General features: G+C 38.5%; 1 protein-coding gene across 4 annotated transcripts in view; it reads left to right on the top strand.

Annotated features, from left to right (window-relative positions):
• Nucleotides 1–23,928, top strand: part of GSTCD (glutathione S-transferase C-terminal domain containing) — a 79,247-nt gene that overhangs the window by 42,703 nt on the left and 12,616 nt on the right. For 3 of the 4 annotated variants that reach the window (XM_075421391.1, XM_075421393.1, XM_075421392.1), the window contains exons 6-9: nucleotides 18,438–18,553; nucleotides 18,775–18,819; nucleotides 19,231–19,359; nucleotides 23,569–23,702. In XM_075421391.1, the coding sequence (XP_075277506.1) occupies nucleotides 18,438–18,553; nucleotides 18,775–18,819; nucleotides 19,231–19,359; nucleotides 23,569–23,702 (424 nt within the window). The remainder of the gene's footprint in view (nucleotides 1–18,437; nucleotides 18,554–18,774; nucleotides 18,820–19,230; nucleotides 19,360–23,568; nucleotides 23,703–23,928) is intronic. The other variant, XM_075421394.1, reaches the window with a different exon arrangement.

Below are 23,928 nucleotides of genomic sequence, written 5' to 3'. Positions count from 1 at the left end.
ATACTCCTGTGCGGATGTATAGTCTTTTTTGTCCTTCTGTAAGAAACACTTTTCCCTGTAATTGCAGTATAATTCTTTTAGTATAGAGATGCTTGTTCAGGCTTTGTGCCTTTTCAGTTTGGTTTACTCAAGAAGTGGTTTCATTTGAATAAAATAATCCTATCAGATAGCCTCAAAATAATCCCACTCTTATACCAAAAAGGCCCATTTTAAGGATTATATTTGTATAATAGTACTGATCTGACTGATGACACTTTTCTCTGTAGGGTTGGCTTTGTGCTGTGCTGTGTCTGGTTTAGTGTCGAAACAGTTTTATGCCTTTGGCCTTGAAAAGAATTTGCTCGCGATGTCAATACCCCTTTAGCTCACACTTCTTTGAATGCTTCCTTTGCGCTCTAGGTATATAAGGGCTCAAACATCTGCAGAACTTCTGTCTTGGAAATATCACAGGAGTGCGTATGTGCCTTGCTCTCACAGGTGGTGTCCATCCGAAGGTGAAGGGTCCCCATGTTTCTCAGTTCCTTTCAGCTACTTTGAGGAGCTTGGATTTCCTTGCGACCTGTGCTAGCTGGATCTTCCTTTCTCAATTCGCCACACAGGTATAGGTCCAGGGGAATAATTCTGCCTGTCAGTGCCCGCGTTGTAGGTAGAATAGGACGTAGTAGGAATCTTGCGTATTTTTCTGTGTGGAGTTTGTAAAAAGGAAAACAGGATAATGAAAAAGGCAAACTGTTAACCTGACTGAAGTAGGTAACTGTGCTGCTGTCTTAGCTTCATATGCATTTGTTTATGCTGAATTTGTCCAAGCACACGTGTGACAGGCAAACTTTGTTCAAATATACGAAACAATCCAGGCAGTACAGATCTTTTGTATATCTTATGTTGCTGCTGCTCTGGATTCTTTATTAGTCTTAGCTGTGGGAGTGTGAACATTGTTGAACTTGTGTATACTGATTAGTTTATATTCTCATCTTCCTAGAAGAAGTGGTGCTGGATTTCCTTGGTTAGAATAGTAGTGAGCAGTGGTACGATTACTGTTTTTCATCCATATGTGATGACTGTGATTGCTTGCCTGAGAAATTAAAAACTAATTAAATTAAAAATAATGATTTTACATTATATATAAAGCAATAATTTTTTTAGGAGGAAGTGATGCTGAAGTGGCTTAACCTATGTGTGTTATCCATACATTTTTAGAAGTTAAATAACTTCAAGAAGAATATATTTTATTTTCCAGTTTTATGTAGGTATTTTTGAGTGTCTTAATTTGTAAGTGATGCAAAGCATTCCTACAGTTAGTTGTAAGAAATACATATGTTTATATATATTAGAATAGATTTTATGTTTAAGAACTACTTGTTGAGGTATTGCTTAGCAGAAGCACTGCTGAGGTAATTCTTAGACAGGTACTGCTATAAAGTATATAAACTATTCATTTTTTTTCAATGCTATACATCCGCTATTGCAAGTTATTAGGTGGTGAAGAAATCTGTAGCCACAAGTACTGGGTGACCTATTAGGTCAATACCTGCATCAACATTAAAGGATGATGGTACAGTGAATGTATCTGTGTTATCTCCAGTACCACAATTCTGTAACCACAGATGATGTTGATGAAGGAAAAAGAATTCTGTGAGATTATTTTTGCACTAGAAGTGCAGTATGGCACTTGAATGGGTTACCTGGGGGCCTGTGGTATTTGCATGCTTGGGGATTTTTTAAGACCTGGCCAGACCTAACCAAGTCTTGATGGTAGCTCTGATTGGAGCAGGAGGTTGCACCAGAATAACTCCAGAGGTCTTATCCAAAAAACACTGCTGTGATGAATTGTTGTGCAGTTTTATTTGTGCATTTTCCAGCTTTTGGCTTCTTTGATGTTATACTGGCATATAAAGTTCATGTCAGAGACTGTTTTCTACACACTGCCCTACAAATATTTGCCTGTTGTTTAAATATGTCAGATTTATGTTCTGTACTACTCTTGAATTACCTCATGTTTTTTACTATTTTCTTGTCTTTAGTAATGTTTTTTTTCATTAAGGCAGATGTTTCAATGAACCTGCCTTCTGGCAATTGGTAGGAGATATCTTTTCTTTTTAAGTTTCTGAAGGCAGATGTTTCTTTAGCCTGAGTCTTTGTTTAGTTGACTGAGCTGATTAATTTCTGTTGGAAAAGAGTTCATAATTTTTCATTCCTGTTGGCTTCAGATCAATTTCTGAAATATTTATGGAAATTCAGCAAGCTGTTTGTATGACTTCAGTCCATACTACCCACTATTTCTGTGTCTCTTCATCCCCTCAAAACTGCTTGTCTAGTTTTGTTCAAGTATAATAAAGTAATTAAAATATACTGGGGACATGAGGCAGAAGAGTACTAATGTTTTTCCTTCTGCAAAAAACTCTGTTGACATACTGTCGAACGTTTCCTCCTCTTAAATTAATTAATGCAGAGTTTTCATGCTGGAGGTATGTTTATGGATGACCTTACTGTTTAGTTAGATGGCCATAAGTTTGCTGATAGTTTGCACAGTAAACAGAAGGGACGTATGAAGTTAAGCTGAAAGTACTGCTGTTTGTCAGGCAGCCAGCTGTTCAGAGTTGCTTGCTACAGAAGGGCCAAATGAAATCATGTCTTTGTTTCCTCATGGTCTTTACATGTAAAGCCTAGGGGACTGGAGTACAGTACTGGGCTGGTGCCGACAGTTTCATTAACTTTTTTGTCCAGTTAAATCCCAGTCTCTGTTTCAAAGGTGGTTGAACGGATTTATGGATTTTCCTGGCTATTTGCTTTTATAAACCATGTAAGAATAATACAGAAGACCACCTGGCAAAAAGCTGCTTAAGACACAAGTCAGAGGACTTTTTTGTTATTAGAACCATTGATTTGGCAACAAGTGCCAATTGTATATATTCATTGTATTGGAAACTCAATTTTTGCCTCTGGTTTGGATTTCAGGAAAATGAAAATACCTTCTCACAGGCAAAAACCTGTGACAAACTGCAATCTTGAGTACTTTTATTCTGTGTATCAGTAACGAAAGACTCTCTATTGCTCTTTTGTCAAAGGCCTGTATGTTTGTAGAGGAGAACTGTGTGCACAATTTGCTTTTCAGCAGTGTTTCTTAAGTGATCTGACATTGGATTAGCCAGAATTAAAATTATTTTCTATCTTTAAGCAGCTTTTTGAGTTGATATGTCCAAATCGTCTCTAACTGGTATTTTATACGTGCTTGGAAAATCTAATAGGAATGTATTTATTTGTGAGTAAGTTCTGTATAGCATAAGCCAACACTTCTGTGTGATTGGAGAGGCATTTCCCTTTATGTGTAGTCCTTCAGAAATTCATTGAAATTTGCTGGAATTTTATTACAGTTTCTTTTTATAAACTTGATGTAAAATGTTATTGTCTGCATGTTGCATGTTTTTGACCTATCATGAAAAATTTCTGTTTATGGCAGGATTGTTTAACTGCACAATCTTTCTGTCATGAAGTGTGTGGTACAGTAGCATTTGTTCATAATGGACGACTGTTGCTGTGAAGTATGATCCAGATGATCACACCATTATTTTTATTTATTAACAGTAAAAAAGTAGATATTCTTCATTTCATTGGTTTTTCCTCCACTGCATTATAATTAACTTGTGGTAAGAATAGTCAGTTTGTGCTTTACCTGATTTGGAAGGATTTGAATGGGTGGTCTGATTACTGAGAACAACAACACAGAGCAGTTTGACCAGGAGCATGCTGCAAAATGCCCTGATTCTGTTAGAGTGGATAGATAACATATCTATTACACCTCAAAAGATGGTAGGGGTACCGACGGATTATCTTTATGAATACATTCGTTATGAAGCCTGGTTTTTTTCATAATCATGAATACCAAAGTTGCTTAGCAAGCAGTCTGGTTCTACGTAGTTACAGAGCTCCTCAAAGCTGAGAATGCCGAGATGCATGTTGGTTCTGACCCAAACTGGTTACCCAGAGCACCATAAACATATCAAAGGACTACTTGGCAACTGTACTTGGCTGTGGTGCGCTACCTGTAAAATTGCACGGCTAGTATTCGCTCACAGGAGCTGAATTATGGCTAAAGGACTGCTATCTCAGCCACTTGTGGCTTACTCATTTTGTGTTAGTAGTATGAGAAAGTGCTGGAGGGAAAAGACTGTGGAAAGAGAAATGCTAACTGAAAATAACTTTTTTTTTTTTTTAAGTCTGTCATATGTTGTTCTTATAACAAAAGTTTATTTATTATAGAATGCAATTTTGGAGGTTATACAAACTTTACTGCTGATCATCAGCATTTGCAGTGGAAGATGGGTAACCTGGCAGAAGCAGATACTTCAACGTAAGAGCAGATGTTCAAAGCCGGTGACTCACTTCAAAACTGTATAGAAAACACCCTAGTTAGCTAGGCATTCAAAGGACTTAATTGTGTTTACTGTCTAAACTGCGATTAATTTTGCATCTCCTCTGCCCCAACTTTGCTAAAAATTTAATTAGGAAAAAATTAAGTGGTCAAGCAGTTACTGAATTAAAACCTTATGATGGAGTCATGTAATTCCTGTGTTTCCTATGAACTCTTGAATGTTTTTTCAGCCCTTCTAACTAACATAAACCACATGAATACCAGAGACACTCATTTAATACAGTAAAATGGATTGAATTGACTCAAATATTCATAAACTCCAGATTTATAGAGGATCAAGCTGTAAGTGCTGTGACAATTGCAGCGTAGATCAGACAAGGTAGAAATCTGTAGCCTTGGCCTTTCCATGTGCAACTAGAGTGCCTTTGTTTGGAAGTCCTGTCCAGCCATTGTGAAATGATGTGGTTATTTGCGTATTGAAAGGTCAATTAATTCTGAATCGGTCATCAAACCCTTTGCAGTGTGGGATTTAATTTTTGTAATGACTGAAATGCAGGACGAAATTTCAAGCATGAAATTCCTTTTCATCAGTGTAAGTGTTTTGGAGGGATTCCTCCAGCCGTTAATCTTTGTACAGTAAACAGACATGATGTGTAAAGTTAAGCTGAAAGTACTGCTGTTTGTCCAGCAGCCAGCTGTTCAATTGCTTGACACGTAAGGGCCAAATGAATCATGTCTGTCTTTTAAGCCAGCTTTTCCTGTTTCTGAATTATTAGATCAGGCTCTCTCACTTTTCTTGATAAGCAAATCAGAGACAGGAATAATCCAAATTATTAATATACCTAATATTTTAAATTTTTTTCCGTGTTTGGAGGCTGTGGTGGGAATTAAGTTGATGATATATATCAGAAAGTGTCTTTCCTTCAACTCCTGGAGATTCACTACTCCTTACTGTACAGAGACATTTAGCTCTTACCTTTTCCTTAACGATCCGTTACAGATAGTCAGCACAAGGAGCTCAGAAAGGGACATCCGCAATGTTCCTGCGTGCACTGTGAACAGGCTGATTTTAGCTAGGGAGAGTCGGTCCCCTGGGGGCACGGTCCTGCTGGAAAGCTGTGAGTGTGCATGGCAGGGGCTGCTGGCCCATGTTCTCACCTCGGCAGGGTTCTCTCTCTGGCTCCTGCTGGGGAAGGAGTTCTGCTGTTTCTGCAAGAGGCAACGCTCTTAGACCCTCATGAGCACTGACTTCATCAGGAATTAGCTGTGCCCCTTTCTCAGCAAGACAGAAGCTGTCAATCAGTATATTAGGCTTGTGAGGGGTAAAGAAACCACTTGATTCTTGTTTCGTTGTCAGGCAGTGACATCTTCGTCTTCAAGAAATTTTGCAGAAAGTGAGCAGCCCCTACCTCACGAGCCTGGATGTTGCTGAGATTTTGTATAATACTGTGCATAGGTAAAACAGCACTCCTTTTGGGGTTGGAGACCTTTTTCCCAGTTTAGCACAGCAGAGGTTGCTTTTCGCTTTATTCTTCCTCAAAAGTTTTATGGTCTTTTATTTTGTGAAGGTTTGTATTGGTGTGCTTTCCTCCTCACATCTTACTCAAACACTTTGCTGTAAGCAATAGATGGGTTGGGACACATAAGGAGCATAAGATAAAGGCAAAAGGGCGGACTGCTCAGGTAGCAGCATTGGAAGAGTTGTGGTGGGGACAGGAGATGTAAATTTAAAGATGCTGTAAAGCTGTTACGAATCTGTCTGCGGTACTGTGTTTGCTCTGACATCTACTCTTTGGGCAAGGTGTTGAACAGTCTTACTACCCGAAACGTATCCATTTGTAGAATTGTGACGTGATTCAGGCTGGAAGGGACTTCAGGTGGTCCTGTAGTCCAGTGGGGTCAGTTATGAGGTCCTGCAGCTGCTCCTGAGTTCTGAACACATTGACTTCTCTTTATGGCATCTTGACCCTAAAGAAGTGAAGGTAAGGGAGAAAGGTGAAGACAAAAAGAGAGAAGAGTGCAGGAGAGGCAGTGTATGAATACATGTGAGAAAATGAAGCGAAAGAAGGATAAATGCAATATCTTTTTTTTCCTCACAGTTCTGTCATGACACAGTGTTTGATACCTATGAACAGACATTGTCAGTTAGCTTGAATGTGTAGTAGCTCTGAGTTTTGGAACTAATTTAGTGTTTTGGGAAAGGTGCTGATACATGATTTTCCTAAAGATTGCTGTTGGCAATATTATAATGTGAAAAACTTAGATGAGCATGGCTCTAACAAGTACATACTAGTGCCGATAACACTTAGTAATTTGAATACATATAGAGGCTTCATAATCTAGCACAAAAAAGTTTAATAATAGTGTAAATACTAGATTAGATGTGTAAAAATTGTGTTAGCTGTTTGTGGCTGGATTGCTTTTTGTTGAATGTTCAGAAGATGGGTTTTGAAGATGAGCATTTGGGAAAAACAAAACAAAACAAAACAAACAAAAAAGTAAGTAGAACATAGTTATGTTCAAAGGGAACCCAGCATTAATTTTAATTTCTTTACTGGCATCTGCTTGTCTTTATTTTTTTAAAGGTGATGTTCTTTTGTTGCTAAAAATCCACAAATACAAAAAGGGAAGCTGGCCAACTTCCTGCTTAGGTTGTCAAAGGTCAGTTTTCATAGCTGTCTGACCTTTTTAGACTACACCAAGACAGTGTCAGTGAGATGAAGGGCTTTTTTATGCCTGAAGTGATAAAGCTATTTTGCAAAGCTTGCCTTAATAAAGAGCAGATTGGTTAGTAAGATCAGGAGGGACTCCTATCTAAAAAAACAATAAAATGTTCTCATGGAGTTCAGTTGTCTTTCTTGTCCTTTTTATTATTGCCCTATATCTATATATTTTAAACCATGCATCATAGCCTTCTCTGCTCCTACTCCCTTGACTAGCTAAAATATCACCATGTTTGATCATAGAAGCCGTTATATGTTAAAAAAAAATGCTGCCTGCTATGAGGTTTCCTATTCTGGCCTCATCTGTTGACTGAAAGTGCATGCTATGCATTCTCCGGAAGGGTAGTTTATCATTTGTAGGTTTTATTTATGATACTGAGGGGGGGGAAGGGCCATTTGCCCACCCCCGCCAAATGCTAAGGCCGTTGTGTTACAAGTGTGCACATTAGTAACTTCATCAATGCTGTTGGTTCTTTTAGACTTGCCAGGAACATTCAAGTGTGCAAAGTCTGGTCTTTGCAGAGCGAAGGCTGATGCATTCTGAACTGCAAAGTGCAGAGCAGCTGTGTATTTTTAGCTGGGCAACAGGCTCCGGGCAACAAATGTTGGCTTTTGTCAACCCGTTTGTTAGTCCCATCCTCCGCAGAGGTTAGTTAAATAACAATATAACACAAAACAACCCAGCTTTCCTGAAAATCTAATTATTGTTGTGATGAACTGGGAAATTTAAGACACAAAGTAACAATGAAAGTATCCAGTGATTTGATAGGAAAGGCAAATAGACTCTATGCTAAGACAGCTTAAAAAGTAAGCATTTATATGGCCTTTTACCAGTAAGTAAACGCATGTGGGGTGTTTCCAAGCCTCATAGTTCTAGAGTACGTTTTGATAAACATCCACTTAGGGTAAAAAACTAAAAAACAAGAACAAAAAAACATCTTCCTCTGAACTGTTTAGATAAGCGTGGCTGCTGATTACTTCTGTTCATAAAAATGCCCTCTGGGCAGCAGGATATCTTTCTGTCTGCTACAAGCAGGCATGTTATAAAACAAGTCATTTTATAAAATGTTAATAGTAAAAATAGAGGGAAAATGAGGTTTTCTCCATTGCAACCCAACTTATAAACCAGTATTTTCCCTGGATCTTTAGCTCATACGTTTGTTCTCCAAAGGTGAATGGAGAGGGAGCTTAAAAGTGGGAAGAGGTGAGGTGTGGAGAACAGTAACTGAAGGACGTGCCTTTATTAATGTTGCTGGTTTTTATTATTCACTTACTCTATTTTGCTTATGTCTGTGATAAAGCAGGATATTTCATGATGGGATTAATGCATTAAAATTCTGATGTAGAGGTAAGGAAATATTTATGCAATCAGAGCCAGATTTTTATTCTTTTTTTAATTTGACCCAACTCAATTACTTTTCAAATTAAATCAGTGGGAAAACTGTTTTAAGAGGAAATCAAGTTAAGCCAGTGCAGGAAGTCTAAGCTGGAAAGAAATGAGACACTGACATATTTCTAGTGTACCTATATTATATTAACTGGTGTTGAATGTCTACACTGTTTTCGCTTAAAATGTAGTACTTTCATATATATATATGTATGTGTGTATATATGTGTACATGTGTTTATCTATACATATATGCATATATATTAATATCCAGTCTGTAGTAAGAAAGATCAGAATAGTAATTTCCAAAAGTAAAGGAAAACCAAATGAGTCAATAATAATCCCAAGCTGTCTGACCTTCTATCTGATTGAACAAATGTTTTAGCCTTTAAACAAACTCGACAATTTAAATGTAATAGAAGGGGCTCCTAGTTCTCTGAGAACTAAAAAATAATGATAGATTGTGTTGAGTCATCTGTGTAGGAGAGGTAGGTCATCTGCATAGGAAGCAGGTGATTGCTCACCATAGATGCTATTTGCTTTACTAATTTTCTATTGAGAATTGTTCAGCAAGCAGTTTTTCAACTCACCTGCAAGATCACTTGTGTACCTTAGGATTCTTTTCATATTATATCCAGAATTAGGGAAACAGATGGTTAATGTTGTCCCTTGGTGAGACAAGTAGTAAAGTTTATCTTCTAGTCTGATTTTTGCATATGAATTTATACCTGGTTAAATACCGGAAGTGATTTATACTTTGAGGGCTTCAGTCATGGCTATATGCATGAGAAAACATGCAAGAATTTTTAAAAGTTTTTAGAATTTTTTACAAGTCTTTGTAAGTACAGAAAAATTCTGTTCTAAAATGCTGTTTTGCTTTCTGGGGCAGTGTCACAGTGCCTAGAGAAAGCCAAGGAGGAAGCGGAAGTGCATGTATACCATGTAAATGTGGAGTACAGCACCAGGACATGCTCAAATAAGCAGTGAATGAGACCTGCTTCATGTGGTGCAGTGTAGCACCTTGCAGAGAAACAAGCTCTGAGGATCCCTAGAATTAGTAGTAGAGACAAAGGAATAGTAGACAAAGTAGTAGTAGAGACAAAGGAATTTGAGTTTTAACACTGCACTAACAGGGCTGTCACTGCGCAGAGACCCAGTACAGTTGCCATTGTCTGGTATAACTGCATCTTTCTGCTGCACCTTGCAGGTATGTCTCTTGAGAACGCTTGAGTATTTAGTTCTCCCAGTGGTCTTTGGAATTCTCTGGGCCCCCAGTCTTTATATCATAATACAACTCCATAACAATGTCTACAGAGCCAAAAAGCATATACTTTCCCCATCTGCAAGATGCCTGTTGGGTATACCTTAGGAAGACGGTCTTGGAAAGGCAGCAAGATCAGAAGAATGAAACAGAAAAAAATTAAGGTTTGAAGTAGTTTTGTCTACAATAAAACGTAGTTTCCATCATAGAGCTTTGGCTGCAGGACTGTTTGATACTTTGTGATGCTTGAAAGTAGGTCTTTTTTGGTTTTGATGATTCTGTTTTCTGGCCTTCCAAAGTTTGAATTAGATTCTTAGTCTTCATACATTGCTGTAGGTACCACAACCCAGAAATATCTCCTCAATATAATGAAAATGCTAATTAAATACCTACTTTAAAATTCTGTGAAGCTGTTCTGAGTTAAATGTTAATGTTTACTTTTCATTGAAAGTGATCTGGAAAATTCACCGATTATGTGAATTAATTGTGTTAGATTTTAAAGGGAACAGATGTAATGGAAAATCTACAAACAGTGAAACTTTTTTTTTATAATTTGACTAATATTTGCTGCTGTCAATTCCAGCAGATTCCATATCCCATATTATAAGAAATACTTTTATCGCCAAATTCAGCAGGTTTTGCATTTCTTCAGTATTTTCAGCCTTGCTTCTCGGTCTATTTCGTATCTTCATAAGCTTGTAAAGTTTCATTTTAACATGTCAAATGATTTGTTTTAGCATTGCTCTCGATCAGACTTCCTTTTTCAGGTGGATTCAGATTTATTTTTCACATTTCAGTGTCACTTTAATATTTTTCTTCGCAAAGGAAGCAAAGAGTATTCTCAAGATGAAGAAGCAAGATTATTGCTAACAAATGACTTTGTCCTGTATGTCAGAGTAAAGCAGTAAAAACAAATACACAAAATCCTTTTTCAAAACTGCTCTGTGTTAGAGGCCAGCCTTTGAGTGCTACATTCATGTCAGAGTTCAAAGTCTGACCCTTAGACTTAATGCACTTAGTAAAGGAGTACATGCTTTGTAAATAAGAGGCAGACTTCCAGTGACAGACACTTTTTAGTCCAGCATCACTGGAAACAGCCAGACTGAATTATTTCAGAAAGCTATGCAACAATAAGGGAGCTGGATGTAAGGAAAACAATTTATACCGATCCTGACAAGTAGAGGGCCAAGGTCAGTGTCATTCTACAATCTAGACTGCCATGAGGAATCGGTTAGGGACATTTTGCAGTGTTAATTGTTTTACAGCTACTCTGGAGTAAGAGCCTGCTTTATTCCCAAAGCTGAAACCATACTCTGAAGAGTGTCACTTTTTGCTTTGAAATGGACAGATTTATATCAGTTAGAAGGAATTCAAGTCCTGATACAGGATGTGGTCAGACTTCCTTCTCAACAGCCACACTTTCTTTTCTGGGTCCCCCACTTTGAGTTATAAAACCACAAACACACTATTTGCTGTATTGGATTCAAATACTGCTCCAAAAAAACCCGCTATCCTATTTGCCTGATCAAAGTTACCTCCCTCCATCATTATAAAAGAGGTACAGGAGGACTGAGATACACTTGCCTCTTGCATACCTCTTTGCCTTTTCATACCTCTTGCATACCTCTTTGCCTTTTCATGTATAATGTATCTCAGATAGCAATTTGACTGGGTCTTTACCATGGCATACTTGTAGGTGATGCTGAGACTGGCTGGCCCATGTCCTGCTACTTCTCCTCTCTCCTCTGGTGTGGTTGTGCAATAAGAGTAGGAAGCAGATGTGGCTGACAGCTAACAGTTCCCTTCTTGGGAGAGAGGGAGGGGAGACAGGTCAGTGCAGTGAAAGGGGGCAGCTAGAAGGTGGTCCCAGGCTGGAGGATGGGAGGGCAGATCTCTGCCACTGTGTCCAGCCACACCAACCAAGTCGCAGAAGGCAAAGGCAGAGACTGGGAGAATGAAGAACCACTCACTGTAGGAGAAGATCAGGTTTGAGACCATCTGAGGAACCTGAAGGTACACAAGTCCATGGTACCTGATGAGGTGCATCCACGGGTCCTCAGGGAACTCGCAGATGCTAAGCCAATATCTGTCGTATCTGAGAAGTCATGGCAGTCCGGTGAAGTTCCCAGTGATTGGAAGAGAGGAAACATAACCCCCATTTTTAAAAGGGCTAAAAAGGAAGACCCAGGGAACTACAGACCAGTCAGTCTCACCTCTGTGTCTGACAAGATCATGGAGCAGATCCTCCTGCAAACTATGCTAAGGCACATGGAAAACAAGGTGGTGATTGGTGCCAGCCAACATAGCTTCACTAAGGGCAAATCATACCTGACAAATTTGATGGCCTTCTACAATGGGGTTACTGCCTTGGTGGATGAGGGAGGAGCAACTGATGCCATCTGCCTGGACTCATGCAAAGCATTTGACACTGTCCCTCATAACATCCTTTTCTCTGAATTGGAGGGACACGGATTTGATGGATGGACCACTTGGTGGATAAGGAATTGGCTGGATGGTCGCACTCAGAGAGTTGTGGTCAATGGCTCGATGTCCAAGTGGAGACCAGTGATGAGTGACATTCCTCAGGGGCTGTTGTTGGAACTGGCACAGTTTAACATCTTCATTGGCAGCGTGGACAGTGGGACGGAGTGCATCCTCAGCAAGTTTGCCGATGACACCAAGCTATGTGGTGTGCTTGATACTCTGGAAGGAAGGGATGCCATCCAGAGGGACCTTGACAGGCTTGAGAGGTGGGCCCGTGTGAACCTCATGAAATTCAACAAGGCCGAGGGCAAGGTCCTGCACATGGGTCAGGGCAATCCCAAGAACAAATAGAGACTTGGGAGACAACGGATTGAGAGCAGAGAGAAGAGAAGGACTTGGGGGTGCAGGTTGACGAGAAGCTCAACATGACCCAGCAATATGCACTTGCAGTCCAGAAGTCCAGTTGAATCGTGGGCTGCATCAAAAGAAGCGTGGCCAGCAGGTCGAGGGAGGTGATTCTGCCTCTCTACTCCGCTCTAGTGAGACCCCACCTTGAGTCCTGCGTCCAGCTCTGGAGCCCTCAGCTCAGGAAAGACATGGGTTGAAGCAGGTCCAGAGGAGGGCGACAAAAATGGTCCGAGGGCTGGAGCACGTCTCCTGTGAGGACAGGCTGAGAGAGTTGGGGCTGTTGAGGCTGGAGAAGAGAAGGGTCTGGGAAGACCTTATAGCAGCCTTCCAGTAGCTGGTGGGGGGCCTACAAGAAAGCAGGAGAGGGACTTTTGACAAGGGTGTGCAGTGATAGGACAAGGGTAATGGCTCTAAACTAGAAAGAGAATAGGTTTAGATTAGATACTAGGAAGGAATTCTTTGCTGTGAGGGCGGTGAGGCGGTGGCACAGGTTGCCCAGAGAAGCTGTGGATGCCCCCTCCCTGGAAGTGTTCAAGGCCAGGTTGGATGGAGCTCTGAGCAACCTGGTGTAGTGGAAGGTGTCCCTGCCCATGACAGGGGGGTTGGAATGAGATGATCTTCAAGGTGCCTTCTAACCCCAGCCATTCTATGATTCTGTGATCTTCAGCTTTCAGCACTGGCCCACACAGGTTGAACTAAAGCAGCTGAAGTTGAAGAAGAATATTCTTCAAGTAACCTAGGTGACCACTTGACCACAGCAAAGTTATTGTCTTGCTAATTGTATTTATTGCAAGATTTGGCAGAGTTCTTTATAAGAAGGTATTATTATTTCTGACTAGTAAGAGTATTTCTTTGTAAATAAACATCAGCTGAACTGGCATCCTTCGTCTCTTTGAATTCTACCTTTTCTAGCAGTTGCACGGAAAGCACTGTACAGCTATATTAATCTGACAAACACTATACGTAAAAATAAAAAACCACCCATAACACAAAACCACAACAACCAACCCCAAAACAAAGAAGCAAACAACCTCCGCACTCACCAACAGTTACCAAAAATAGTGTAGCGGGACATAACCTCATCAAGGTGAAGGAGATATGAGCTGAGTATTAAGAATTCATTAGAGTATGCTGAATTAGCATAAGGAGCTTCCAGAAAAAAAGCGCATTGGTTTCAGAAAAACCTGTTCAGCTTAGTATAAAAGAATAAAACTGTCACTTTTGCTTTATAGTTACTGAGCCTTTTTGCTGTACTAAGATTATATCTCCTTAATCAATGTAGGAATAAATATACTCTACCTGAATTTATGTGAAAAGTAGACTCACATCATCATTTGAATTAGTTAGCTAAGGCTTATGGAAAACCTAATAAAAAGGTACTTGTGCTAAAACAATAGAAGTGTGCAATTTGCTGTATGAAATAGGAGAACACACGTTTTGTGTGTTACATGGGTGTTTTAGTAGCTGTGTTCAGTTGTACTGTTACGACAGAATTCTAAGTTGAGTAGGGTTAAAGTCTTAGAGGTGATATTTGGGTTTTGCTGATTTAAAGAAACTTTAATGACTTTTCAAGTTTAACTTGAAAAATAGGGAAGTATTATTTGAGAACTGATGGATTATATGAACTCGAACACTGACAATAGGTTATATAGAAATAAAGGGCTTTTTGCCTTCCAAAAAGTTATATTTCTTTGTGCCAAAACACAAGACTTCTAAGTGTCACAGAGACTTTAAAGCTTTGCCTGACAAGGGATGAATTAACAGTGATGTTGGATTTGTGAAGCCAAATAAAATACTTTTGTTGTGACCGTTAATTGAAAATGAATCTTTGTGGGACTGTGCGACAATCTGTCAGCTGGGTTGTGACGAAGGGAACAAACCATTTTATGGAGGCCTTTCAGCTTATTGTAGGAAAAGGTCACATTCTTCAAGGTTTTGCCTTGTAGGGTTGAATTTCAAGCTACTTTCTCCTTTATTGTTCATGAAGACAGTTAGCATTGTTTACCATCACAAGGCTTGAGAAATGCAAATTGAGCTGTAGTATTTTTAGATGCAGAACTTTTAGTGGAATTTATTGCCTGTTTGCTGTAATGAAGGACTAGTTAGCTGAGCTAACTCACGTTCGCTACAGGCTACGTCACAACTTGCTGTGTTGCCATAATTCTAGCTAACAAGCTCGAAATACAGAGGTAGAGCAGACAAAAGAGCTATTGATTCAAGCTTGGTTTTCTCCATATTTCAGGGGAATATATGCTACTTTATTGTTTGCGTGGTAAGGGAGGATGAAACCTTGTTTGTTGGTGACCACAACTTCAGAGTGATTTTTTAGAGGCTGTAGGGTAATATTTTTTTTAAGTATTTCTTATTAATTTAATATTCAGGAGGTCGACTAACTAAGTAGCGGATCTTTTGTTGCTGATGAAACCTAGTATTTTACTTTTTTGATTTTTAGTGACTCAAAGATCCATTTGCTAACTTTGCACAGTATGAAAATTCAGTGGTGTTTTTCAGGAGTTGTACTTTGTATTAATAAATGCCAGACCTCTCTGGGAAACCTTATGGTTGGAGAATAAGAACAGAGGAGTTGGATAAGGAAGTAAGAGGATTTGTGTGTGTGAATTTTTGTGCTGTTTGTGGCATGACAGGTGTGGTCTGTCCTTCAGTATTGTGCAGGAAAATGGCTCAGAACATTTGTGTGAATGCCTGTTGAGAGGCAGGAATTGGAAACAAAATTGTCTGCCTGGTACCTCCCGTAATTATGAAGATGGAAATTGAAAGTGGATGTGAGAGAGTGATAACAGAAGTTACCAGGGAAAAAAACAAATCCCATTAAATTAATTGTGGCAGTTACTTGAGCTAAGGAAACCTTGAATTCTGAAGGATTTCCCCAAAGGGAGCTTGCAACTTTATACCACGAATGAGCTTTAAGTGCTTTTATTACTTGTTTTCACCAAATAGAAAGAAAGAAAATTTGTGAAGGTCAAGGTTTGTTTTTTTTTTTTTCAGATAATGCTTGTGAGAACCAACCGCTGTTAAAAATGAGTTGCAGTGTAAATGAAGCCACCTAAGATTATGAGGCAAATTTTGTTGTGTTCAAACCCACTTTGGAGAACAGAGCTGATCTTTTATCTTCACAGTGTATTTCTAACTAAGGGATTCTGTGTGCTTTGGCTGCCTTGAGGTTCAAAGTGCAAGTCCATACTGAATTCTGTCAAACAAAAAACTCTGTCTGTGCTTTTATCATGTTTTTGGAAAGCCTGGTCTTCTGTTTTTGGCTGAACCTGAAATTTTATCCAGTACTGATCAGGAGTTGTGTCCTTGCTTCCTTCTTGCTATTTGTGCCTGCTGCTGCTGTCCCCTAGTTCTGGACCTGCAATATCACATGAAGTGGTAGAAGGTGGAAGTGTGCCCACAGTTTACAGAGTTAAACCGGGCTAATTTTAAGCTGGTAGCTTGGGTTTTAGCAGCATAGGAGCTGAACAGCTTTTTGGAAGGGTAGCTAGCCCTACATGCAGAGCTGTCACAGCAGTGTTGCTGTTGTGGTCCAAACTGGGTTGTTTAAAGCAAGCTCGGATTTACCACGCTGAGCTGCAGTCACACCTCTTACAGCTGTGTAATTATAGTCAGATGTAGATATTGTGAGTGGACTTCTAAGGAAGCTGTATGTCTTGGGGAGTCTGGACTTGCTTGGCTGCTCATTTACTTATCCGATGAAGGAATTCAAATGTGACTCAGTTTCTTGCTGCCTCTGTAAAAGGGAAAGCATCTGGTCATTTCTTTTTTGTTTTAGAGCAACAACTATTTTAAATACTTTATCAGGCAGGATTGATATAATTGAAATAAAACCAGTAAGATCTGTTGATTGATGAAAAGATACACAAGTATTAGCCTGTAGTATCAAAATAAAAGTCCCTGATAATTGTGTCCACCTTGCCACAGCTCTATTTCAGATGTGGGGGATATAGCAGATAAATATAAATTAGATTTGTTGATTCTTTTCATTTATTCCTCAGGTAGCCTCAATTAGATTAAAGCTATGTGCAGGACAAGAGCTAGTTTTAAAAACTCAAACAATCCATTGTGATTGTGTGTCCATGTATATGCATACACATACATATACATATACACCAAGAATGTACTTGTGTGGTTTTTAAGTATAGGATTTTCTAGATATTGATATCACAATACCTGTCTACCTAACAAATTATAGATTTGACCTCACAAGCTGAATTTCTAGCTCAGACACCGTGGCAGCATTTGATTTTGCACATACTGGAATGCCTGCATCTTCCATTGGCTACAGTTAGAACTGTAGATGTTGAGAACATTTGAACATTAGTTTATGAAATGGAAGCATGAAAATTAGAGGCAAGCTATGGAGCAGTTCACGAAGATACTTGGCACACGAGGAATTAGGGTTTCCAGTATAGTCTTTCATAAAAGATTTTTCCAAGGATCTACTCATGTGAAAGAGATGATTCCTTAAAATGTATTTATCATTGTACATAATGTGGTAAAGGTTTCATATCCACAATCTTTGTATACATTTTTGTCATTAGAAAGTTTGATTTCCTTGGACTCTTCTTTATGGTAACTTTCACAAAGTGTAAAAAATGTTTGAAATGTAGCAATGGATTTATTTTTATAAAATGCACTATTTTATACTTAGAAAGTTGATAAGAAGTGAGAAAGTTGTGTTCAATCTCTAATTTTCCATTAAGAAGTAGTATAGGTTTTAATGTCACCATGCAGTGCAGTCACCTAGTTTAAAACATCATTACTCTGTTTTTTTAAATGACTGTCTCAGTACTGGGAAAAAATGTATTTTTAATAGACTATGTTAGTAAATTTAATACAAAACTGGAGAATGCCCATACTCAAACATAATGTGGTGCTCCAAGTAGGAAATACCTTCTTATTTCAGAGAATGTTAGGGTTGTTTGGGATACCTAAACCTCTTTCGTGAAAACTCATTCAAGAGAGTTGTTTCAGTAACTTTCTTCTTATTGTAAAGAGGAGTTCATGAATATTTTTACTGTCAATGTCTATGTCAAACTCTGCTTTCTGAACAAGCAAAAAGAGTATTAAAGAAGTCTGTCAGCGCTCTGTTAGCCCCACTGAAACAAATTGCATCTTTACAAATATGTAAGTGCTGACTAAACAAATTAATTCTATCTGAAGCAACTGTAAGTTGGACTTTACCAAGCACATTTGAAAGAAGTTAATAAATTTTTCCGTTTCTGGTTGTGTTACAGAAGTGATAGAAAGCCAGACTTTGCTACACAGGTGTAGTCACTTTGGGAAGTACCTCCTTGCACACACAGTCATTGAAGTAAACAAGATTGCTTATTATGACAAGTGAAAATTGACAGGAGAAACAGTACAACTTTTAAAACAAAGGTGCTTAAAGAAAGTGCATAGATATAGTAAACGGATTTATTTTGGTAAGATTACTGTAGTGGATTTGAGCTCTCTTTCTGGGCATGATTCACATGTTTGGAATATAATGAGGGTAGAGCTTACAGCAATTTGATTACTTTATGTTAAACTTATACCAGTCTATTCCTAAGGAGACAGTAACAGCAACAACTGGAAAGTAAATTTTTAAGTATGCTAAAGGCATAGAGAAAGCTCTACCAAATATTTGTGAATTTAGCTCAAAGTGGATTCAGATGCCCAAGTGTTGCGGCCAGTTTTTAGTCTCAGCCATAAATTTCATTCACAATGCTTTGCTGTTACCCATTTAAAAGCATCAATGTTGAGAACTGCTGATCACTACTTAGGCATTTTCTCTGTCATCCCCAGGAAAGATGTCTAGAGACCGGGCTCTGAGGAAGCAGCAACAATTGAATAATTTGGTAGCAGTGGTGACAAAGCTTGCTAAGCCTGGAGATGTGATTGTGGATTTTTGCAGTGGAGGGGTAATGTATATTTTTGTTCACATAATGCAATTTCTTAAGGCTTTCGTCTTTGCAGTTCTAGGTGGTTGCTGCCACAGAGTAAAGCAAAAGTACAAATGCTGAAATTTTAGCTGCTTTCAAAGGTTCTTGCACTGGTTAGGGGATGCTTATCACGTAATGAGTCAACAGCAAGGGACACCGAAATGTGACTCAGGTTTTATTGTTTGTTTTTGTTTTCACAGGGACACGTTGGAATTGTTCTTGCTTACATGATGCCGTCATGTCAGGTAAATTCTAAATAAAAAGTAGAGACAGTGTGAGCTTTTGGTCTCTTGCTAATCATCTTATAATGATGTACATGCAGGGAGAGTAAATATGAAGACACAGTTGTTTCAGCAGAGGACATAGATTTGAAACATGCAGATTTTTAGCATAATCCCAAATGCGTGCAGTGGTTTCCTGTGAAAATAAAAGTTATAGGAAAATATAAAATATTTAAGCTTGTTGGTATTGGCAAGTATTAAATGTCTTCCATTGTTGTTTGGTTTCCTGCTAATCATTTTGGAGATCTCAGGGTCTGCCACAAGTAATTTAGAGGTTTTCTCAACTGAACTACAAAGTTTTGTGCTTGTGGGTAATATTGTACTTTGATTTCTCGGTATTATTTTGCCTTACTTTCTCCTATGTATGAAATCTAGGTGGTGCTCATAGAAAATAAGGAGTTGTCTCTGGCCCGTGCTAAAGACAGAAGTGATGAACTAGGTTTGAACAACGTTTGGTTCATTCAAGCAAATTTGGATTATTTTAATGGGAATTTTAACATTGGGGTAAGTGTTTATAACTTTTCCACTTCAAAACTTCAGTGTCTGGTTAATTGTTCTTAAAATAACTAAAATATCTGAGAGCAGAAAATTTTGTATGTCCTTACAGACAGGTATTTTTGATGCTGCGAGAAAAACCCTGGTTATGTTAATCTGTATTAAGTTAGGTTTGTATTTATTATTTGTTGCAAATTGGCATTGCCTTTATATTACATGAGTGAAGAAAGAAGTGTCTGCTCCAATCAAATACAAAAATATGAGTGCTGCCTGACCATGTTAAAGAAAAAGTGGGGTAGGTTCTTGGTTTAATCATGTTATTTTAAAATCAGCAATTTGTTAGTGGATATACTCTGGAGAAGGTTTTGAAGACGGGAAGAGAAGACTACTGTTGCTCAAGTTAAGCCTAAGTACAGTAAAGTGAGATCAGAAGTGTAGTTAGGTGACAGTAGAAGCATTTTAAGATAAAGCAAACGAGACTACACGATGCAAAACAGAGAAGAAACTATCAGGACAGAGGAAATGTCATACTAGGGATGTACACATGTATTTAATGTGTAAAGTATACTCGAGCTATACTTACAAAGGCAGAATCGTATGTCAATTTCTAGGACTACTGCTGAGCATGCCTGTTGCAGTCAACAGGTGATACTCTGACTCCCAGTTAAATGTCAATGGGCAGACCAAAGCAGGAGTTCTGCAGGAGCAAAGTAGGTGATTTGAATACTGATTCAAAGTATCCGTATTAGACCCTGAAAGTAGGAGATGAATGTCCTCTCCAGAATTTTGCAGCCCTAGTGAAGAGCAAGGCATAAATAGTCTTTTGTAACTCTGTAAAGATTCCTGTCTTCCAGTTTTATATTCTGTTAATAGAATATGAAATGTTGCAGCAAGCCCCGAGCTTTCAGTGTGAGTCTGACTGTTCTTTAAATCATTGATCCAAGGGCCTGATTTGGCTGTAGCTGGCAACATTTAATACTGAAGGTTTATGATACATGAACAGTGCTGTGTAACTATTTGGATGCTTTATTTAATAAAGGAAAAGAAATATAGTGCAGAAGAAAGAGGAAAGAATGAATTATTTTAGCCCAGTCTTTCTAAGTGTACATTTCCAATTCTCTAGCTTTATTTTCTGTGCTACATTGTTGTATAAATCTCAGTGGATGAAGTAGAGATCTATTTTAAAAAAATCAGGATCTCATGAATGATTTACTGAATTCTGTGCGTGAAAAGTGTAATAATTTTTCAGTGAAGTGAGTCTCCATTTTTTTGATCATTGGAGTTCCTGTCTTCATTTTTGGTCTATTTTTAAGGTTAATACTAAGTTAAATATCTCTGTGGAGTTTCTGTTTAATAAAAAAGTGTTATATTCTCTCTTTGAAATTTTGTGACAAGGAAAATATTGACGTTTACGTCAGAAAAATTCACTTGGAAACTCTTGGTTTCCAGGCCTGTGATTTCAGGTTCTTTGGCTTGATTCAATAGTCTTTTCAACAGACAAACCTGGAACTTTCCCTTTTTGGGAGACCGGTATCAGTCTCAGCTTCAGAATTAGTTTGTATCATACCGTGATTCACTCTTCAGTATTAGCTCGCTAAGTCTGGATTAGCTTTCCTGTGCAGCTACCTTTCAGACAGGAGCTGGCTGGTTTACTGACCAATAGCGCAAATGTTTGGTGTGTTTGAGGGTAAATAAAGCTGCCTTTGTATTGTTGTGTCATAAACACTGGTCTGATACAAAAATGACAGTATAATACTGTAATACATAGATAAGTACAAAGTTTGGCAATGCATAATTCCTAAACCCATCTTCTGGGACTTACAAAGCTACTCGCACATTGTGTGACTTCACCATTTCCAGTAAAAAAACACGGTGTAAATGTGAGGGTGGACATGATGACAAAAAATGAATGTGACAGAAGTCCTCATCTCTGTGCTTTTGGTATTAGTTTAAAACATGTTTGTATGCATTTTAGTTACCTTGACATCAAACCTGCATTACTTAGCTATTTTCTTATCTGTTATCTGCCAGGAGTTCAAAAGCAGGTTAATAAAAATGTGTCAACCACTTCCCTTTTGCTGCACATAAAATTTCTGCCCTTATGAATTGTTGGGGTAATGAAGATCAAGGTTCTGAAACAACCTGAGTTCCAGAAGTACTGGTACGTTGTGCTGTTATATGTTGTAGTACAACTGCCAACCACAATAAGGGTTTTCAGTCTAAAAGTGAAAGCTTCCAAGTATTTGCATGCAGTGTTCATTTACATGCCAACACCTAGAGGAGTCTTTGAGATCTTAGTTGGTTTTAAAGCTTATGTAGTACTTACAGTCTCTCAGTTAATTTGTGAGAACAAGTTGAAAAGTTTAAGGTTTGTTTTGGGAGGGGGTATATTTTTGAGTGAGTTGAGATCTTTCTTTTTAAGATCACTAAAGTGAACCTGAGGTTTCATGAAGCATTCTTTTCCCTTCCCTTTTCCATGTGCACTAGGCTGTTCTGGGGAGAGCAGTAACACAGGGCAGCGATCTCATGCTGCGTTAGCCCTGTTGCTCTCTTCAGGGGCCACTTTGTTTTCCTGTGTCCACATATGTGTGGATTTGTGAACAAAACGCATGATCTTCATTAGTCTTCACTTTTTCTTTTGTTTCAGATAGTGAGTTTAATACATAGGATATCCTGAGAAAGCTTCGTCTTGAATTTTATTTGTGATTTTTTTCACTTAACTAAATCGATTTTGAGAAACCCAGAGAAGAAATCAGTTGGTGTAAAAGTTCATACAGGCTCAGCAAAGCTACTGGTTTTATCCACTGCTCTTTTAAGCTCTGTTTTCCAAACCTTCCGGCAAAGCAGAGGTCTTTGTTTTCTGCTTGGGTAGATGAGGAAGTAACTCGAATTACATTCCACGGTAATCTAATGGCTGTGATATTAAGAATCTATTTCTGATTTTAAACTAGTTTTATTTATGTTGTTCATACAAGCAGAAAAATTTCATTGTGAAATTATTTTCTTATGAATTTTTTAATGTTCTGCTTGAGACAAGGATATTTGTTACCATCTGTATGCAGTTATAGTTCAGTTGGTGATTAATGGTCTGCTCAGCTGAGCTTACATCAAGCAGTCTGCAAACAAAAAAGTCTTTGTTTTAATCTATATCTGAGAGCAAAGGTTTTATCTTCCAGCTGCTGTACCTTGAAAAACAACTCTGAACCCGAAAATCTGAGCTTTGCAGTTTCAAACGTTTTTCCTGAATTTACAGTGAACAAAAAGCAAAGAAAACTGCAGTTTTTTACAAATCTGCACTGCTGCATAAAATTAAAAATGTGTCTCAAAATTGTCCTTAGTTTAATGAAAACATAGAGCAATGTGTATGCATCAGGCCTCCCCTTTGAGCTACTGAGTACATGGAAGAAGGCAGAGAAAGTAATGCCTCCACTTCACCTGGCCCATTTGGTATCACAGTGTTGCTAGGAGGAGGCTGCTTGCCTTTCCTTGCAGTACGTTGGGTACTGCAGTAGCTTGCCCTTCTGTAGGAGAGCGTGCAGGCTTTGGGTGCAATCTGTGCCCTGCCCAGACCCACGTCAATGCTTGCAGATAGCTGTTGTGATTGAATAGCATTCTAAGTTTAGTTTAAGAGCCTATCACTAAGAAGAAAGAAAAGAATAAGGAGGAAAAAGAGGGGGGCAAGCCGTATTTGATTCTCCCTTCCCGGTCTTTCTTTTCTAAAGTTTTTACTTAATACCTTACAATGAAATGATCATTTATGCATAAATGTTGTCCTTTAAATGTGACTTTCAGGTATACTGCTACATTGAAATCCGGTTTTGAAACAGTTCTTCGTACTTCTGAGTCCCTTTTACTTAACAAAAATTTGACTAATCACCATGGTAGTTTTTATTTCGATATTTTCCTGGAACTTTGTTTTTAATATATTTGATATCACGATACAGTGCACCTACCTTTTAAGTGCTTTTAGCGAGTGACCCTTGCTCAGAGTTGATGCTTGCCTCGTTAATGGAATAGGCCATAAATTTTCCTCAGCATAGATATGAAGGAGAGGAAGGAAAAATTGAGGAGTTAAGGGCCTTTGGCGTAACAGCTTTCATTGCAAAAACTTCCTCATATATTGAAGTTACTCAGTCAACCAAAAAAATACTGCAACAGGATTGTATCTGGAGTATTGCTATAAAGAATTGGCTTGGTTTTTTGTTTTTAACACTCTAGGTGGCTCTGCATGCGTGTGGTGTGGCAACAGACATGGTGATCGAACACTGCATCAAGGCACGGGCAGCCTTTGTCATCTCCCCATGTTGTTATGGCTTCATTCAAAACACAGTAAAGTTTAAATATCCGCGAAGGTAAACTAAAGCTCACAAGATAAGCTTTAAAGTATCAACTTGAAGGAAGAAAATACTAAAAGAGTGTAGAATTAATCAGTTAAAGACCATTGCAAGTGTCTAGGCTAAATTGGTTCACAGTTATAATGCAACTGTTTCCTCCCGTTTCTCTTTGCAAACCCATCCTCAAAGGGAGATGGATTGTTAATGCCTAGGTTATTTTTTTCTGGATTTATGTATTCATAGT

Source organism: Opisthocomus hoazin, chromosome 5 (genome assembly GCF_030867145.1).
Source record: "Opisthocomus hoazin isolate bOpiHoa1 chromosome 5, bOpiHoa1.hap1, whole genome shotgun sequence".
Taxonomy (NCBI): Eukaryota; Metazoa; Chordata; class Aves; order Opisthocomiformes; family Opisthocomidae; genus Opisthocomus; species Opisthocomus hoazin.
The sequence above is the reverse complement of the archived record's forward strand: the minus strand, read 5'-3'. Positions and strand labels throughout refer to the sequence as shown.